Source organism: Astatotilapia calliptera, chromosome 8 (assembly GCF_900246225.1).
Source record: "Astatotilapia calliptera chromosome 8, fAstCal1.2, whole genome shotgun sequence".
NCBI lineage: Eukaryota > Metazoa > Chordata > Actinopteri > Cichliformes > Cichlidae > Astatotilapia > Astatotilapia calliptera.
In genome coordinates, this window is record NC_039309.1 from 11,530,845 (window position 1) to 11,551,362 (window position 20,518).

Sequence of the window (20,518 nt, forward strand, 5' to 3'; positions counted from 1 at the left end):
ATAAAGAGTCCCAGGTATAGATTCATAGATTGAATTTTTTTTTTCTTTTTTTCTTTTGTTTTTGGCTGATTTGCAAACTATGCAGTATTTTATTGCATGTACTAACTTTATGCAGTACTGTGAGCAAATATTTCCCCCTTCCTGATTTGGTTTTCTTTCTGTCGGATGAAATTCCTCCAAAGCAAAATTAGACTTATCACACACACTTTACTCCTACCAACGGTGTCACAACCAGTTATGACATTTAGGGGGCAATTTTTTTTTTTCCCTTAATAAATGACTCAGGAAACTCAGGAAAGGGAGCAAATCCTTTTTTTTTACAGAACTGTAGAGAGACATCAATCATCATCTGGTTGGTAAAGTCGTCAAGAGAGCTCAAAGTTATTTTTACATAAATATTCAACAAGTCAGTTAAAAATCCAGTCAGACAAGATTAGAAATGAATCATTAATCAGTATTTGTTTAATCCCTGTCTGGTTTGAATAGGACAGTTGTGTTTTTCTACTGAACCTTGAAAGATAACTGTTGTGGTTAGGCGTAGCTTTGGGTCACGTGGTGTTGGTAATAGTGATAGTGGTTGCTATATCACCTGTTCACGTCCCGAGGGAATTTTTGTGAATTAGTGGGTGATGGGGGTGTTACACACTAAGATAACACAGACTTTCAAAGTAAAACAGGAAACACATAACAGTCACGCCAAAACAAAACGCCTAAAACAATACACTGCCAACGCCGAACCGTAACAGGGGGAAGTCGAGTTTTGCTGACCGCTCAAGCTTAGAATGTTTTTGATCACTGTTTTTCTACGGATTTTAAGGATTTGATAACAAATAAAGGAGTTTAAACCTGGAACTTTGACTTACATTTTAAACAGCGGGCGCGTCAACATTATTCCCCTATTCAACTGCTCGGCGACTCAAAGGCTTGACAGTCGCCAATAATAATTTAAAAATCAGTCTGCATTTTATCATCTCCTCATAAGGGCTCAATATTGTCTAGACTAAACACGAAATACTTCTAAATATGTCTTTCTTTTAAACTGCAAAAATAAGTGAAGGGGGGAAATTATATGTTTTCTCTACTTCAGCTGATTCATTTCACCTTGGTAGAAATTTGTCTTGTCCATCTCTGTCCAACTGTGTTTTTATACTGACCTCTTAACCAACAGCGGGTGTAGTCATTTTCTGTTGACCTGCACTTGTAGGTGTGCCGGCAGAGGAAAAACATCACATGTAAGAACTAATATGAGTGTTAGCATTTTTGTTGAAAATGTGAAGAAAAATTACACTGATCTCCTTCTATTTGATCTCCTAGATGATCATTTCTGTAGCCCTTCCTTTCTTCTATTCACACACCTGTAACTCGTGGATGTTTTGTGCCATGCACCATCATACCCGAAGACTCAGAATATCTATTTTTGCACCTCTTGTTTACAGTATGCTGTGCATCAAAATCTAATTTTCTAAAATTACCTTTTCTCCAGTGCCTTCAGTTAAACAAATTAAGTTGCTGTCCTCAGTGAATATTTTTTTTCACTTGCATATATATTCACTTGTCAGATACACCTGATCTACTGAACTACTCATTAAGCATCTTATCAGCCAATCACACTGCAGCAATTCAATGTATTTAGGCATGTAGACATTGTCAAGATGACCTGCTGAAGTTCAAACCGAGCATCAGAATGTGGAAGAAAGCAATTTAAGTGACTTTGAACATGGATGTCTGTACCATACAAACTGGTCTGAATATTTCAGAAACTGCTGATTTACTGGGGTTTTCCCAGACGGTTGACTCTGGGCCAAAGCTCAGATGAGTGTGGACAGACTGCTTGGGGCTGATAGGAAGTCATCAGTAACTCAAACAACCACTCGTTATAACCAAAGTATGCAAATGAGCATCAAATGAATGCACAACTCATTCAACCTTGAAGCAGATAAGCTACAACAGCAGAAGAAGAGAAAGAACTGACCCAGCAGCATCAAGTTTGAGGAGATCAATAGTTTCTTCCTCCTCTCTCCACCTTTCTTTCACCCCATCCTTCTTCTTGGGACGTTTTTTTTTTTTAAACTCTAATCTAAATACATGTACTGAAATACACAAATAAAATTGCCATAACTTGACCTCATGTTGCCTGCTTCTTTTCTTGTGTGTCTGTGGATGTAAAACAGTAACACACTTTCTGCTCTGTGTCTTTAATTGTAAATAAATGCTATTGTTTTCATTTTAAAATGCAGTGCAAAAAACTTCTGCTCTAAATCTAGAATCATAAATAAATCAGTACACAGCTGTTTCACACCTTAAGGTTCACACTCCCTTGCTACCTACCAGAGTCCTCGAAGAGACAAAAGATTCTTCCTGTGGAGCTGTCTGCTTCCCCCAACTTCCTTACTAGACCCCCACCATTTGTCTTACTGTATGAGTGTGAGACATGTTAAAATCCAGTGGCACCAAGGTATCATACAATAAAATAATGTGATTAACCATGACAATGAGTGAACTACCCTTGTCAGATCTTAGCACAATAGCTCACAGGATGAGCATAAAAGGATGTACAGCTGACAAGTCTGCACCGACTGTGTGATGAAAGGGAGAAAATTTCAAAAGCAATGAAATTTGAAAGTGTAATGTAAAAAACGACTTGATGAGAATTTAGATAAGATGCAGTGTTTTCAGGTTTCATGCATTTAATAAGCTGTCTAATCAATTCTACTCATTTTTCCAGAAAATGTAATTTATTTATTTTTTATTTAATGAACACAACAGAAACTCAGAGAGTTCCTTGATCATCAAAGTAGCAAAAGCCCGCTGAGCTAGTTCCTGCAAATGTTGTTGTAGGAAGTTTGCAATGCCAAACAAAAAACTTTAAAGGTCTTCACCCTGGAAATAAGACAAATAAGACAGGACGCAACAGGCAACCAGTGTCCGATAAATACCCTGTTCACAGTGAAGCTTTTAAGTAAAGCTAATCTAAGAATGTGTTAGTAGTATGAATTCTGTGTGTGTCAGTCTACAAAAATAACAAAAGTACTGAGTGGTGTTCCCTGAGGAGACTAAGCTTACTATAGTGAAACTAAAAATGGTGTTAGATGAAACAAATAAGAACCAAAAAATTTCATTTCAGTTCATTTAAAGCTAATTTAATAAGAGAAACGTGTGAGCAGATCAGAGTAATGCCAGAGAAAAAGTCATCAAGTGATTAGATGACATTGTCTTGAAACCACAAAGATCTGTAAAAAAAAGAAAATTGCATCCATCCATCAACAAAATCCATCTAGAATTTCAGGGATATTTCAATGTGGACAAAAGTATTGCATTAAAGTATACTAGTTTCCTGGCAGCTGATTGTGTTTTAGTTTAAAAAAAAATTCTTTACATTACAATTCCCTATTTCTTTTTCAGCACCAAAAAAGTCAGATAAGATTCAAATTCAAATTCAAATTCAAATTTTTATTTGTCACGTACACAGTCATACACAGTACGATATGTAGTGAAATGCTTGGACAACTGCTCGTGACCTAAAGAAAACAAAAAAAGGAAAAGGCTATGAATAAGATAGGAAATAAATATGAAAAATTAAAAAGGGTAAATTTAACTAGGAAGGACTAAAATATAAATTAAGGTTAAAAATGAAATAACTGTACAACACAAATTAGAATGAAGGGTAAATTTAACTGGGAAGAATAAGATAAAATATATAAATTAAAGTTGAAAATAAAATAACTGTACAACAAAATACAGGTTTTACTGAGAATGATCCAGTAGAAGAGTGAAGGATGGTATTTATCTTTGAAGTGGATCATTTAAACTGAGGGGGGTTGGGGACAATCAGAGAAAGCTGTGCAGGGGATGCAGGCAAGCAGGCAGACGACAGAAGAGTTGTACCAAGGTTGATCTAACCACAAGAGATTCAAAATAGCTAAGTTTTTTTTTTTAATGAAAAAACTTTAACCACACTTAAATTACGAACCGAATTTCAAATAAAATGTTGTGAAGCTGTGTAAAATACGAATTAAATGAATGGAATAAATTGCAAATCTCATAAAGCCACATTTGAATTACAATGAAACATAGAAAACATATCAAATCTTATCCAATCAGAGATTTGAAAGTTTATTTAAGTAAAGCAAAAAGTTAAAAAAAATTTAAAAAACACACTAGCATCCCCACAACAACAGTGGATGTGGACTTTTGCTGCAATTCCCAGCTCCTCAGCAGGAAACAGAGGCAGCCAAGAAAGCATTAAAAAAAAGACACAAGTGGCTGAGCTGGACAGTGAGTTATGACAATGTTGGCTCAAGGAAGGTGGGAAAGGCTTGTTACGGTCAATCACAGAAGTACAGCCCCAGAATTTAGATTTTCTTGGCATGTGGTCTTAGCATGTTTAGAAAATCTGTCAACAATGGCGCGTATGATTGGTTAGTGTCACAGGGGGGCAAACCGCTGACAGAACAATGAGCACTATGTGACCACGGTAGATCAAGGTTGGGAAAAGGCGTAACAGGCATGCAGGATTAATATAACAACTTTTGCACAAAATGAACAAGGAATGTTTGCTTTCACTTACCTGCCTCTATTCCATTTCATCGCTTTTACCTTCCCACATTGTTTAATTCATCACTCTGGTCGACTAGTTTTCTTGCCTATCATCTGAGAGTCAATCGGTCTCTGTTCTCTGTGCTGTTCTGTCACTTTGGATTTTAGTGTCTCATTCCTGTGAACCGCCTCCCAATCTGGTTGCTTAGAGTTTTCTACCCGTTTCATCACCACCCCATGTTTTACTTCCTACTGCTGTCGGGATTCTCTATTCTGCTTCATCAGTGTCTAGTTGCCAAATAATTTATTGTAATAAATTTAGTTCAGTTCTTTTAAACAATCTCTTCTTACTGTGTTTATGTTTTTCTGTGGCATTATTGGATGGTGGAGATTATAAAAGGCAGAGTTACACTATGCTGTGAAGTTTGTGAAGCTCTGCCCTTACTTTAAACACCCAGGGACAGTAGATGGGCAAGAAAGGAACTCTGTAAAAGCAAAAGCACAGATTGCAAACAGACAGCTCTGTCAGTGGTCTTTGAAAGTCTTTGATTCCTAGAGACCAGTCATCTTGATAACCCTTATGGATTTTCTGCATTTTCGAACTTTGTGTTCAAGGTTGTAAAAAAGATTGTTATTAAAGATAAACGTGTACTTCTAGGAAATGCGTGTAAAGCATGAGGTATTTTTCACCATCACAACAAAACAAGACAAATGTAATATTTGTATGCATTGAACACTTGAACCAAGACCCTGATCTCAAGGCTGTTTCTTTACAAATTAAAGAAGGAGCTCAGGTAAGGCATTTTTATATCTGCCAGTCATAGCCACCTATGTGATTGTTATGTAAAACAAATACATGCTTGTAGCTGTAATATTTGTAGCACTGGGTTAGCATAAACCCCAGAAAGCTTACTAACATCTAAAAAATTTACAATCCACTGCTCATCCTTTTGAACAAGCCCTGTTTCTTACTCACACGTAGTAAAACACAGGTTTTTGTGTTGTGCTGAATGTAGAGGAGCACCTGCACTGTATTTTTAGTTTAGTCTTTCTAAGCTCAGCTTGCCACATGTACCCAACGCTTTCATTTTAGCCTTCACCATTACTCCACCGTGCATGGATGTGTTTTTTTTAATCAGACTATTTATTGGTGCTTGCATCTCTGCTTTTCTATGAATAAAACAAAATCATTACCATCTGGGGATTTAAATTATGCCGGGCTTATATTTTGTCAGCTTTATCTTGTAAACAGCACGACTACATGGATGACTAGTGTGGAAGCAGTTTTTTTCCCCTAACACCACCAGCAATAACACCATTTTTGATTAGCGTCATTATTGTTCGCTTGCTAGTTGTCCAGTATTTTTTAATAAAAATAAATGACATTGTCATCAGTGCATATAATTAGCATGTTGGCATGCTGAAAAAAATAATAACAATCTAAGATGATGATGATGATCATTAGTACCACCGGATTCAAGTACTATTTTACGTCATATACCATAGGCCTCTAAATGTACCATCCAAATTTATTTTCACCAACTGGCCTAACCCCACGAATGTATAAGGTATTTCTAATATTTCATGTTGTGCAGACCACTATAACACAGCTCAGCAAGTGAAAAAAAGAATAAAAACTCATATTCTTCCTTACACTGAGACTTGAAAATTGCCAAGTAGTGCAGATTTCTTGTTAAAATGATGAGCAGGCTCATCAAAACTCAGCAGTGATGGCTGATGAATGCAGCTCTGAAATTACAGGAGCAGTTATGGGGCAGTTTAATTGGATAAAAGCAAAAAGAGTAGATGCGCTTTTTACACAGCGTGGGGTGGAGTCAGCGGGTGACAACAAAATACATTTGGTTTGAAATCCAGACTTAACGCACAATCTGCTTAATGGGTTTAATTGAAAATCACAAACAATCTTGTACATTGTCATTCAAATCTCTTTTTATATGACTTTACAGTGAAAAGTCAGGCTGTAACAATCATTTTAGTATTGAAGCAAATTGTGGATCTCAAATCATGCTGCAGATTTTTTTTCCTTTTGACTAAAGACAAAATAAAGTCCTCCTGGCAGCAGTTACACTATTTCCAAAAACACTGAATCACATGTAAAGTCATTCAAATCCATATTGAACTGAAAATAGCCCAATAGCATATAAAATGTTAAACCCAAGAAATTATTATTATTTAAATATATACTCATGATATAGATATATTAGGAAAGTTGCGATGGGTGCATGCTTACTACTGTATTACATGGCCTCTTATTTCAAGAATACTCCCATTTGGTAACTGGGGAGAGAAATTGCTGTAATTTTGAAGTAAAAATGTTTTTCCATTCTTGCTTGATATATGACTCATTCACAGTTTGGAGATGCCTTGTTCCTCTTTCACTTTATAAGGCGACTATTATGGTTGACATGTCTGTTAGTTATGGCAGTTTTGTACCAGACTTCTTCTTCTTTCAGCTGTTCCCACAGCAGATAATCTGCCTCCATCTCACCCTTGGATCCTCTTCTGTCGCACCAGCCCTCAGCATGTCCTCCTTCACAACATCCATGAATTTTCTCTGTGGCCTTCCTTTTTCTCTCCAGCCTGTCAGTTTCATATTCAACATCCTTTGAACACTAAACCCCTTTATCCTCCTTTGCACATGTCCAAATCATCTAAATTTTGTCTCTGTCCTTTCTGGTCACAAAAAAACTAAAAATGAACTTTAGTTTTGCTACCCCCAGCTTTGCCTCCTGTCTTTCTATTAGTGCCACCATACATCAGGTCTCATTATTATCTTGTAAACCTTCCCTTTCACTCTTGCTGCTATATGTCTGTCACAAATCGCCCCTGACAGTCATCTCCATCCACTCCACCCTGCCTTCACTCTCTTCTTTACTACTCTTGTACACTTGGATGGTTAACCACAGGTATTTAAACTCATCCACCTCCTTGCTACCTGGTTGCATCTTCACCTTCACAAACACATTTTGTTTTGCTTCTCCTGGCTTCATTCCCTTTCTCAACAGAGCATGCAGTACCTCCAACTCGCCTGGCTCTCTTTCACCTCCTCCCTAAACTCAGTACTGCTCACAATGCTTTCTGCAAGCATCATAGTCCATAGACACTCATGCCCTTGATGTTCGCAGACAGTATTGTGGTCTGTGAGCTAGATTGCTGTTTTATGTCCAAAAGGTTGTCTTGCTGAAATAAGCCTGACCTTCCATGAAAAGATGTTAGCTAGATAGCAGCACATATTGCTCCCACATCTGTATTTATTTTTCGCTATTAATGGGACATTCTGGGATGTACAAGTGTCATCCGCACTGATGCACCCTAACTTACTGGCTCAGGAAGTGTCTAATGACAGTCCTGCTCCCTCTTTAGCCTGGAGGAAGCATGAATTTTAAATTTTGATCCATTAGAATGTCTTATCACTTCCCCTCAGTCAATCTTGAGTAGAGATTACAATCGTGAATGCAGTGGTAAACTGTGTTTACAGACAACACTCCTCAGAAGTGTGCTTTAGGAGATACTGTTGTTTCCACTCAGCTATGTTTGTCTCCTATGCACTGCTGTCTGAAGAGCTCACTGATAACAGCTATTCAACAATGTTTTTGTCTCTTTTCCTTGCTTCCAGAGATTTTTTGTAACTGTCCATTATTTTTAATGGCTTGTAACGTAAGTAATATATGCTGGTCTTCTTTGCAGTCTTATGGCTGCTATTTTCTCAGGCAGTCTTTGTGAGTGGTGAGACGTATTTACTTTTAAAAGACTCCAGAAGCAACAAATGGTTTGCTCCATCCCCAAACGCCTTTACTATGTTGTGAAGAAAAACACATGCATGTGATGCAAGACCGTGTTAAAGTTTTTTGAAATCTTTTTCTGACATCAAATTTCCAAAGCAATACAGTTTTTCTCAATGAATGTGTTGGCTTTGAACTATTTTCAAGCAAATATGGGGTTTCACTGAATTGCAAATGACTGTACTAGTTTGCTTCATGGAGTTGCCAAAATGGTTTGAAAAATGTCCAGTTAATTTTCTTAATTAGCACCCTGCATGGAGTGTTAACTAAAAAGAGAAAGTTATAGACGGGTTAATTGTTTTAAACTGCGTGTATTTATAGTTTAACAGGACTAAACGATCTAATCTGAGGATAGAGGCATTTAGAGAGCCTATGGTACAACTTCGTCCATTGGCCTGTCACTTTGTCCTCTGACCAGGGCGGGCGCACACACTCACCCGTACGCGCACACGGAGCACTACATAACTGCAGCAGCAGCAACAGCATCGGGGTCTGGTGGATGAACGAGGCGAGGCAGCAACACCCAGATGCGCACCTGTAGGTTAAAAAAGCAGCTTTCCGCTGAGAGCTCCCGCTGATTGATTTCTTTATTTTACTTTCCCCGTGCAGCCAAGTTCGTCTCAAGGTTGAGGACACAGTTCAGGATGGCCGCAGCTTCGACAAATTCGGGGCAGGGCTCCACTAAAATAACTCCTGAAGTGCTGCAGAAGATGCTCCAGTACTACAACCTGAGCCGTCGGGACTTTATCAACGCCTACAACATCCAGCCGCTCGTCTACATCCCCGAGTTACCGTACAGCGCCAAAACCACCTTCGTGATCATGTATGTGGTTATTTTCGTCTTGGCTCTCGCTGGAAATAGTTTGGTCATCTACATAATTGTGAAGAAACGGACGATACAGACGGCGACAGATATTTTTATTTGCTCTCTGGCGGTCAGCGACCTGCTCATCACTTTCTTCTGCATACCGTTTACTTTGCTGCAGAACATCTCCTCTGAATGGTTCGGCGGTGAGTTATGAACTTATATTAAGCCACCAACTTTTTAACAGTACGTCAGGCACGAGGATCGTTTTCTCGATAAGAATAAGATTTAAATATTAAATCGCGAGACTGCTGCTGTGAGGGGATACAATGTGCCATTAGGTTACACCTCGGATTATCCATGACTTTAACTAAGCGCACAAGCTGAATAATAATGACACATGCTGCACCTCAGAAAGATGTCCCTTTCTATAAGCCACAGTACAGCTTCAAAAATGCAATGAATGAAATCTAGTACAGCAGCACATTAAAAAAAAGAAATGTGCACATTTCAGGCACCAGAGAGAGTCAGTACAGGGTGGGAAAAACATCCTCGGAGGAATGAACTTTTAAAGAGATTCTTGGAACCTCACCATGAGCTAATGCCTTTAAATGGCAGATAAAGACCTCCTGTCTCTTAAAGGCTAAAAAAAAAAAAAAAAAACCCAGATGGTTATGAGTCAGAAACCTGAAGGGAGTCACAGCGGGAGGCAAGTGAAGCACCGCTGGCTCCAGACTGCCAGTTGATCATATTTAGTCCCCCAAACCATGCACTGAAGTATTTGTGGATAAGTGGCTGTCGATGTGAACATTTAAATAATTAAATTAACACACTTATAATGTTTTATTCTAAAATTACAGACTGTTTTCTTGTTATGTCCACTTCTGTTACAGCATAGATAATGAAAGCTCATGCTCATATCAACATTTATTTAATGCAATGGATACTGAATATAATGAATACTGGATAATGGATATAACTAGAACAATTTGTTGTTGTTGCTTTTTATTTTTAAAAGGGGTGATTCTATTTGCAGAGTCTTTAAAGTGCTGTCTCCTCACAGTGTGATAGGGTGTTATTTCAATGTCTTATAGTATCTTAAGGCTTGTACATAACTGTATTAACTCTCAGTGATATGAAGCATTAAATCTACAACCTCTAAAAACACTATATGAATCATTACCTCTTGGGCTTGATGTTAAAAATCAGCATGTGGTTACTAAGTGGGAGCTGATATATTAAACAGTTTTTAACACTGACCTGCAGAAATATTGTTAAAAGCTGACAAACAACCTATCATAGCAAGAACATAGCCAGGTCTGAGCTTGTCATTTTAATAAATAGTCATCATAATTTGTAAAATGTTTCTTCTGCATGCTGCATTATATTCATTATTATATTTTTATTTTTTTTACTTGCAGGGGTTCTGGTTTGCAAGACTGTTCCATTCATACAGACTACAGCCATAGTGACAGGCATCCTAACAATGACCTGCATTGCTATTGAGAGATACCAGGGTATTGTATTCCCACTGAAAATGAGGAGGCAGTATTCGTCCAGAAGAGCATACAAGATGCTAGGTATTGATTGTTTACCAGAGTGGCATGTTGTACTTATGCATCCTCTGTTATGTGAGAAATATCGCAGCAATGCTGATTCACAGATAGAAATACATGGGGTTTTACATGTGCGTGTTGCCTACACTGCAAAGCTCAGAATTCTGCATGCCAAATTGACAAGACACTTATCAGAGATTCAAATAAAGCAAGTGTTACTCTCGAGCAAACATGCGTGTGAAATCTTTTTAGTTACACTCTTCTCAGATTCAGCCAGATGCTGAAAAATTGATCAAACAGCACTTTGTAGCGCAAATGGATAATGATCCAAAGTACACTGCAAAAGCAACCCAGGAGCTTATGAAGGCAGAAAATGGGATATTCTTCAATTGGCAGGGGGCTCACCTTATCTCAACTCAACAGGACATTGTGTTTAGTTACTTTAGACAAAACTAAAGGCAGAAAGAAGCACAAACAGGCAGCAACTGAAGATGGCTGCAGCAAAGTCCCAGCAGAGCATCTTAAGGAAGGAAATGCAGGATTTGGTGATGTCCATGGGTTCTAGATCTCTGGCAGTCATTGACTGTAAAGAGTTTTCATCCAAGTATTAAAAAAATAATCCTTAGGCTATATATCTAAAAATGGGTACCCTGTCTGGTGTTATGGGTTGGGCTTTGCATTATTGGAATAAAGAAGAAAGAAAAATGCAGGTATCTCACAGAGATTGCACACGATTGACAGATTATGAATTACGTAAGAGAGGTATTTAATTATAGGGCTACTGCGACTGCTGTTTGTCACTAAAAAGTTGCTCTCCTTGAAATGCCTTAGCAGACACAGTATTAAAGTTATAGGTTTTCTATTTGATGGTATTAAATACTTGTTTGTTTCTTGCAGGACTTGTATGGATTGCCTCAGTGATAGTGGGCTCACCAATGCTGTTTGTGCAACAGTTAAAGGTAAGTGCCCTTCAAAAAACACATAAGATTGCCTTTTTTAGCTTGAAGAAGGTTCACATTCCTGGTAATCCCTCTGAACACAACAGATGAAAAGACATGTTGGCTTTATCTTAACTTTCCACCTGAATCAGGCTCTAAATTCACTCACAGCAGAGCCACAAATGTTGTGAATAGATGCTTTTTAATTGAGATTTAATTAAAATTTTAAACTACCCTCATTTTAATCTTGTGTTTGGGGTTTGGTTTTATTAAAGCTGTAAAAGTAATCATTTTTAGTTGGTGGGATGGCATAACATGATTATACCATATGCTATGTCCTCTCGGGGAAGCCTACTACTATCAGATGGCCTCCTTGGCACACCAAACCTGTCAGAAAAAAAATGCATCAGTGTGAATCAAATGTAGTAAAGCATTGGATAAAAACCACCCTGTCAGTCAGACCTACTTCAGCTGTCTTGACCGTTCTTCCATGACTAAAAGCTTTTCTTTTTCCATATCTCAGGTGAAGTACGATTTCTTGTACGATCACTACCATGTGTGTTGTCAGGAGAGCTGGAGCTCGGTGACTCACAGGCAGGCGTACACCACCTTCATCATGGTGGCCCTTTTCCTGCTCCCTTTGGCAGCCATGCTATTCCTCTACACATGCATTGGCATAGAGTTGTGGATCCGCAAGAGGGTGGGTGATGCCTCAGTCCTCAGCACCATGAACCACAGGGAGATCAGTAAGATATCAAGGTGGGTTAGACAAGTCTGATGGAGATATTTAACCGCCATATTTATTTGTAGATGACATTTCGTTTCAGTTTGGCCTTGTTTGCATTCCAATTAACAGAACTGAACTGTCAATAGTTGAGGGTGGAAGGTCAAGAATGGGGGCACTGTTGTTGCATTATTGCCCTTGCTGCATGGTCTAGTCATCTTTACAAAAAGAAATGAACCTGCTCTTCAAAAAAAAATAATAATAATTTAAACTATAAACTTTTATTTTATTTTTTATTTTTTTGGTTAATTCAACAGTTAAGCAAAGAAAGAAGAAGAAAAAGAACACCTGTATTTAAAAAATAAGGAGATTAGGTGACATCTACTTGCATGCCATGTTAGTTGTTCATTTTACGCTATTAATATCAGTGCAAGACTGACAGCAATCCAAAGAAATTACAGTTAGATTCAAGGGAAGGACAGAACATTATCTTTACTGACTGAAACTAACATTAACAGGTGGTTTGCAAGAAGATGCAACACCTGCTCTCCGCTGTACTCCACTCTACTCTCCTGGACATAAACTATTAGTCATTTGAGCAATGTTGTTGCTCTTGTGGAGAGAACATGTGAAAGGCAGAGACTGAAATGGGTATATGTTTATACATTTAGGGCCAGGAGAATCGTGGCCCTAAAGGGCACTGCACTTAAGATACTTTTGCCACCAGGTAGCATAGTTTGGACCTGCAATATGTGATACTGGCTGAGTTCATTAAAGATTTATTGTATTGTGAAAAAGAAAGCTTTTATAGGACTCTAAGTAAAACTTTAAAGCTTCCATCAGAATTAAGAGATCAAGCAGCAGCCAAGTACTGCTAATCAAATACACTTGATTAACTGACTATCAGCTATGTTCGAGCACCTTATAAAAGTTGAGGTTTTGGCAGTTTGGTGTTCTAAAGTATTTAGGTGTGTCAACACAGTGCCGATTTCTTTACAGCAAATGAAACCCGAGGTCAGACTGTGCAATGCTCAGGGAAACTAGAAAAGATCAAGGAGCTACATCTCAGTTAGCATGTTAAATGTTAATGTTCATGACAGTAGAATTAGAAAGAGATTGGATAAATATGGCTTGGTAGAAGCGTTGCCAGGAGAAAAACTCATCTTTCTAAAAATAAGTTAGGTTAGTGTTTCCAAGATTTCATCTAAAGAAAGCACAAATTTCTAAATAATGTCCTTTGCACAGAGGAGAAAGCACAGATGTTTGGCTGTAATGCACAACACCACATTTGGCAAAAAGCAAACAGAGCGTATCAGAACAAACACATCATACCAACTTTCAAAAACAGTGATGGAGGGTTGATTTGGACTTTTTTTTACAGCTACAGGATCAGAAAACCTTACAGACATCAAGTCAACCATGAAATCCTCTGTATACCAAAGTATTCTGGAGTCAAATTTGAGGCCATTTATCCGACAGCTAAAGCTTGGCCAAAACTGGGTCATACAACAGTACGATGATCCCGAGCACAGAAGCAAATCTCCAACAGTTTTGCTGAGAATAGAAATTACTCAAGGTGTCACAAATGCACAAAGTTCAGACCTCTACCTTACTGGAATGCTGTGGTGGGACCTTAAGGGAGCTGTGCAGGAACAAATATCCAAAATCCTCAATGAACTCAAACAACGTTGTAAAGAAGAATAGGCTAGAATTTCTCCACAAAGATGTGAGAGTTCAGAAAACAGCTTCTTCGAGGTACTGCTGCTAAAGGTGATTACGTCTTTTGAAGAAATTCACACAAATACAGACTCACTTCCACAGTGACTCACTGTTGCATCTCTCTGGTACATTCCAATGCAAGAAGAGTGCCATGATTAATGTTCCTGGTCACACCTGCTTTTTCCCTGCAATAAGACGTGTTACATTTGTGTAGTTTACATTTTTTTATATAACGATTTTGATTTTTTGATTTTTTTTTTAACCTTCTACAGGAAAAAGAAAAGGGCTGTGAAAATGATGATCACCATTGTTCTGCTATTCACAATTTGCTGGGCACCCTTCCACACAGTCCACATGCTGTTTGAATACTGTAAGCATTGCCTGGTGCATTAAGGGGTCTGTGGTTTCAGGAGTAAATAAAAAAAGATCTTGCTTAAGTGCACATTTCCATTTATTAAAAGCCTCAATCCTCTTTATGTGTAATTATCCTGTCCTCCAGATGACCTGGAGAACAAATACGACGGAGTCACACTCAACATGATCATCGCCACTGTTCAGGCCATCGGGTTCTTCAACAGCTTCAACAATCCCATCGTCTACGCCTTCATGAACGAGAACTTCAAGAAGAGTTGCTTTTCCACCCTCTCCCACTGCGTTCGAAAGCCTACCCAGCAGAGTGGCGCTGTGGCGGCGCCTAGACTGAGTGTGCAGTTCATCAAACCACAAAGTAGAGAAGCCTTCCTGGAGCCAGACGAAGGCAATAGCCTGGAGCCGCACTCAGCAGAGAAGGGCCCTTCGACGTCATCACACGGAGAGAGCTCCCTGGAAATAATGGGAGAGAAAATCTCCACCATTCAAACGGAGCTCCCTGCAAACAGCTCCTCTCAAGTAAAATGAGAAGGAACTGTCCCGGATCTGAGGTGTTTTAACTGCTTACCTTGGATTGCCACACTTGCTGTCAATTATTTTCACTTGGGGCCAGCAGCTGCAAGGCCATCAAATGTGATTTCAGGTTTCACTGATGTGGCTGAAAGATGCAAAAGTCCAACAGCTTGATAATTTATCTCTGCAGAGCAAGGAGTTAGGGAATGTATTCCCATGCTGGTCAGGAGCGCAGAAGAAAGATTGTTAATGAATATCACAAAGAGACACTTTAACTATAAACTGAGTATAGGGTGATCAGACCCTACTGAGAAATCATTTCCGCTTGTCTCTAAAATCTGGAGGACATTCAGCAGTTCTTCGTGAAAGCATAATAATGCATGAGTGTTCAATGTCACCCCAAATGATCTGAAATTGTATTACGGCACAGCAGGAACTGTTTGGAAATGAAAATGTAGAGGACGTTGCAGAGCTATGCTTTTAGAAGACATGCCTAATCTTTCACCGACAGCTAAATTCGCATTAAGTTTGCATTTGCATTCAAGTCAGCAAAAACACCTCGTTTCAGGTTAATTCAGTTGAAAACCTTTAAGATCAGAGATTAACCTCTTTCCATGAGTCACCATCCTTTAGATACAAATTTTTATTATATCACAGAATGTGTGTAAGCCTATTTTGGACTATTTAATCATAAGCTGAGCAGGTGAAATCATAAGAAAGTAAATATAGCCACTGTACAGTTTAATAAGATTAAATCTCACAATACATGAAGGGATGAATACTAATTTTCAAACCTCTTCGCACTGTCGGCTGTCTTAATACACTGCTTTGCAAGGTTGCTGCTGCATACAAAAATAATCTTCGTCTGAGCTCACAACAACGGGTGCGTCAATCAGAACACACAAACATGGCAAACCCAACACATGCACAACACATTATGTCAGCATTTGAAGTTGTACATCCTTATGTCTTAATAACTGGAAGAAATCTGCACAACGTGTTAAACACAGATCTGCCCCTCTTTGTAGAAACCAGAATCATACAGGAACTAAGTCACAGAAACACAGCAGGAAAGGGTTCAATGGGCTTTGCTTTGATGCTTTTACAGAATGAATCACAGTTTACACAACTGTTCTAACTGTGGAACAGTCAGACTGGGCTGTATCCCTAGTTCAGTCTCTCACTGGCCATTGTTTACACCATGATCCATTATAATTGCCCTAATCTAAAAGGTTCTCTCTTCTGTTGTCCACCACGTCTCCCTCTGTGAGCCATTTTAAATCTTCTATCTTATCCAGCCACTACTAAACAGAATTCTGCTTTCAGGAATATAGATGAAAATATGAACAATAGCACTTGAATAAGCTTGCAAAGCGTATTTTAACAAAACATACAGTCATATTTCATTTCCTAAATGGCTGTCCATCTGACAACATCAATGAAAATTGGAATGGAAGTGGGTGGTCATAAATTTAAGGCTTTCTTAATGACTCAAAGTGCTTTGGACTACAAGCCAAATCGACTCCATTTATAAGTGATGCAGACAGAGTAAAACATTTAGAGGGTAAAACATACTCCACATTTATTCACAATGTAATGTGTGAAGGCTGTAGTCGCTGATGTTTTTTGTGCAAAAAGCAATGCAAACGCGAACACAAAGAAAGTGATCAGTGGTTGTTCTGTTGACCGTCTGAAGAGTTTTAGAAATGCATACTGAATGCTGAACAATGAATGTAAACAAAATGAGGTGTTATCATGACAGAAAGTCTGTCTGCCTTTTATTTTATCACCGACTGTGGAAGAATGAGATGTTCAAAAGATTGAAACAGCCTAAACCTGCTGGATATACTCGAGCGAGTAAGCGAGGTACAAGTTGTGACTGTGGACTTCTTATAAAAACACAAACAGAAGAGTTTGTAAAGTCGGTCTATGTAATATTTTTGCGACTCTGATGTCTTTAGTGTTAAAGTTTAAGTACCTGTTCATTTTGGTGTTAAACTTTCTGTCTTGGAGCTCATCAATTGTGCTTAAGGGAAAATACATATATATATATATATATATTTCTAGGTTATCTATATTTGGCCTAGATTTGCTTTGCACGTTTTTAAGTATTTCATTCCAAAGCCTTAAATAATCCCTGTCAGCGCGGAAGATAATGGTATTGTATATAGACAGGGTCTGCAACGAGACCAGGCTTAGTCTTTAGTGCAGCCCCGGGTAGGGGAGGAGCTTAGCTTCTCTTAAACCATGGCTGTTACCGGTACTTACCGGTGTACTGTTGTGAAACTGTGGAAGCTTTAAAAATATTATCAATATGCTACTTTTAGCATGCATTTTGAGTTTTCATGAATCATGCTAAAATTTGCAATAGAGTGCACTACTGTAAATAAGCAGCATCTCTCCGCCTCAGTGGTACTGAACAATCAGACAGCCTTCTTATCTCATTGCTGGCAACATGTTGGATATAAAACTGCCCGTTTCTACTATCTAACACACACAACCTTTGCATGACAGGATGCGCACAATCCACGATCCTAAACACAAGTTTCATGCTACATATGAGCGTGCTCACCAGAATCAAATCAGGGTTTCAGAAAAGTTTTAATAGGAGCTCAAATTGTGTTTATTCCTTGCAGCCACTTGCAAACGTGTCAGCTGTAGTTAAATCTGTGAAACTGGAGACGCTTATTAAACTCTGAGGAAAGACTCCTACAGCAGCATACAGCAACACATGATTTCAGCTCCTTTTAATCTTTTATCAAACTCAGATTACATGAATTATTGGTGAATCCCATTGATAGCCGCCTAAAGGTGCATAGCATGTGCCTTTTGTGTTCTCTGAGCATGAAGTTCAGGCTTTGCATCAGTTTTAGTATTTTTCTGATTTTTGACTGATTGTGATTGCCCGGATTATCAAATGTAATTGGATGATGCTTCGTGTGTGCTTAAAGCTATGTTTAGTTTAAACAGCTGGGCCCTAATGATGCTTTAATTTTGATGTGTTCTGCAGCCTTTTTGAATCATTTCAGCTGTTGAAACAGCACTGTCTTTGTGTCATGGGACCTCTTGATTTACAAATTTACACAGCACTGAGCAATGCTCTGATTAATAAAAGAGTAAATCAGGAGAAAGCCCCTGCTGTTTTTCTTTGGAGATCAGAAATATGCTGTTCATTTTCAGTAGTATTTCCACTTTATATCTTATTATCCTGTAGTTTATGGCTTTGAAGTAAAAGGCTATAAATGTCTGTCAAATCTTAGCTCTTGGAGAGAAAGCTCACATAAGCAGTAGTATTTTATGCTCTTGATGTAGTAAAATATTCCTCTCTATGGTTACTAAAGCGCTCTGTGGTAAGTAGTCTGTGCTGGTAACAATAGCTTGACTTTACTTTTTACAACTGTGCAGGATTTAAAGATTTCATTGACAATCAACCCATCGTTCATTTAAAAGACCGTGACTGGACTGAAGGATGTTACCAGACGAAGCTTAAAGGAGTGAACGGGAATTCACTGCGACATGTTATCACTTAAGCATGAGCAGGCTATATTTGTGTACGAGAAGACCGGATCGATTACTGCTTATTTCATGAATTATTTCTTGTGCATTAAAGAGCTCTTTCTGTAAATTCCAGGTCTCTGGATATTTTTTTAGAGTCAGAATTCCTTTTGACAGCAAAACTCACTTTTGATACAGTACTGCAAAAAAGTCTTGTGCCACTTCATCTTTTCCAGTTTTTGCTTCCAAAGAGTCTGAGCAATTTCAAATGTTAAAATTTAAAGTGGTCTTGAGCAATCCGGTCTTTAAGTCTGACGTCACTAGCCGTGTCTGGGCCTAAACTCCGCTGCAGGTCCATATATCAAACAATCACTGTGGCATTACTGAGAGTTGAAAAACTGTCTAAAGTCTTTCATCTTTAATAAAATGATCAGCGTTCTGCTCTACCAGGTGTAACAATTGAGTTTAACATCCAGCCATCCGTGAAAACGGAATTTAACGGAGTTAGAAGTTAGCAGGAAGTTAGCTCTCTAGCTTCTATCTAAATACAATATAGCATGTCCTGACTGTGGGGTTTTGGAAACAAATTAAAACGTACAGCTCTGCTATCACTTCCAACATAAATGAAGACAGAAAACTAAACAGCAGTGACGTTTGTAGGGTTACTGAAGTTTGGCTAGCTGGTATATAATGATGTGCTACGTGACCGCTAGTGACACAGCTATGTTAGCTATAAACAAGCTAACTTTTTTTCCACTCGATAAAAGTTAACGTGAGGGTTCTCGGTAGTCAGGAACAAATGTAATCGCATGGCAGGAGGCTGTAAACGGACCAGACTTCAGTCAGGAGAACAACTGAGATAATCCATCCACAATACGAGGTTAGTCATTCATATACTGCTGCATGGGCTGGGCTGTAGTTACATCGTAAGGTTTTAAAAACTGAGCTTAAATAAATGATTAGTGGTAATAAAAGCCGAGGGAGGTCAACAGTGATCACTGAGTGTTTTAGGAGCTTTTTGAGATTAAATAGAAGAAAATACAAAACATTAAACATGTTAACAACACAAAAGCCATATTAAACGCAGACTACTTTAGGCCCGGAAGCAGGATTCGTCACGTCATCACTTAATGCGCTCAGTGCGTGTAACAGGCGTGAGCACTGGCTGTACCAGTGCTCAATTAGAATGAGGAAATCACAGATATGCTGTTCCGAAAAAATGTCGGGCACGCTATATTTTCAGACCGCCCGCTCCCGTTCAAATTACACCAGAGTTACCGACCGCTACCGCATTTTATTTGGAAATTTATTCCCGCGCCGCAAGAAATCTGGTCGGGTCCCGCGGCTCCCGCGGGACAGCCGCGGGAATGCAGACCTCTAGTCCAGTCCATGAAGCCGAACATTTCTGGAGGAATGCTTATTGTTTGTTGAACCAGTTAACACTTACCTATGAATCATTCAAGCATACATAAGGCTCTATAGTCAAGGCTTGAACCATGGTTATAATTAAACACAGCAGACAACTTAGCAAAAAAAAAAACATTTTAAATTGCATCTTTAGGCACTTGATTATAAACAGCTTAGATAGATAGAAAAGCTTATACACAGATTTAGAAGCAAAATAAGTAATTTTCATAGCAGTGTATTAAGTTTTATGCTTAAGTCCCACCCTTTTCAGTGCTAAATTTAGACAGTTTGAATAATACTGGAGAGAACAGGCTGGGTATCAAAGTGTAACTACTTTGTTTTCACCTGTTGCTTGAAGAAAGGAAACACCTTCTACTTGTGATCTCAAAAGAAAGAAAAGCAATGTTAAAAAATGTGTTGTGTTACTGTGAATATCTAAGCAAAAGAATATGAACAGTGAGACAGTTTAAACCTTATTGTGATGTTTCAGTTTTTTCCTCCCCTTCTACTCAAAAGAACAGAATTTCTCTTCCAGAGTAGTTATGTGCTTAAGGACACACGCACAGGGGCAAACATTTCTGAAAGAGGTTATTAATGGGACTCATCAGAATTCAGCTCAACCTGATATCTTGCTGTAGCACCTGTAATGCTAA

The 20,518-nt window shown here is 38.5% G+C and overlaps 1 protein-coding gene across 1 annotated transcript; it reads left to right on the forward strand.

Annotated features, from left to right (window-relative positions):
- Positions 1-8,824: 8,824 nt before the first annotated feature.
- qrfprb (pyroglutamylated RFamide peptide receptor b) lies at positions 8,825-18,526 on the forward strand. Its single transcript, XM_026177179.1, has 6 exons — positions 8,825-9,350; positions 10,566-10,724; positions 11,598-11,659; positions 12,162-12,397; positions 14,354-14,451; positions 14,581-18,526. The coding sequence occupies exons 1-6, from the start codon at positions 8,984-8,986 to the stop codon at positions 14,976-14,978; spliced, it is 1,320 nt and encodes a 439-aa protein (XP_026032964.1). The 5' UTR covers positions 8,825-8,983; the 3' UTR covers positions 14,979-18,526.
- Positions 18,527-20,518: the final 1,992 nt, after the last annotated feature.

Coding starts and splice junctions, on each gene's coding strand:
- qrfprb (XM_026177179.1), top strand. CDS start 8,984: ATGGCCGCAGCTTCGACAAATTCGGGGCAGGGCTCCACTAAAATAACT. Junction 10,725..11,597: donor AAGAGCATACAAGATGCTAG/GTATTGATTGTT, acceptor TGTTTCTTGCAG/GACTTGTATGGATTGCCTCA. Junction 11,660..12,161: donor TGTTTGTGCAACAGTTAAAG/GTAAGTGCCCTT, acceptor TCCATATCTCAG/GTGAAGTACGATTTCTTGTA.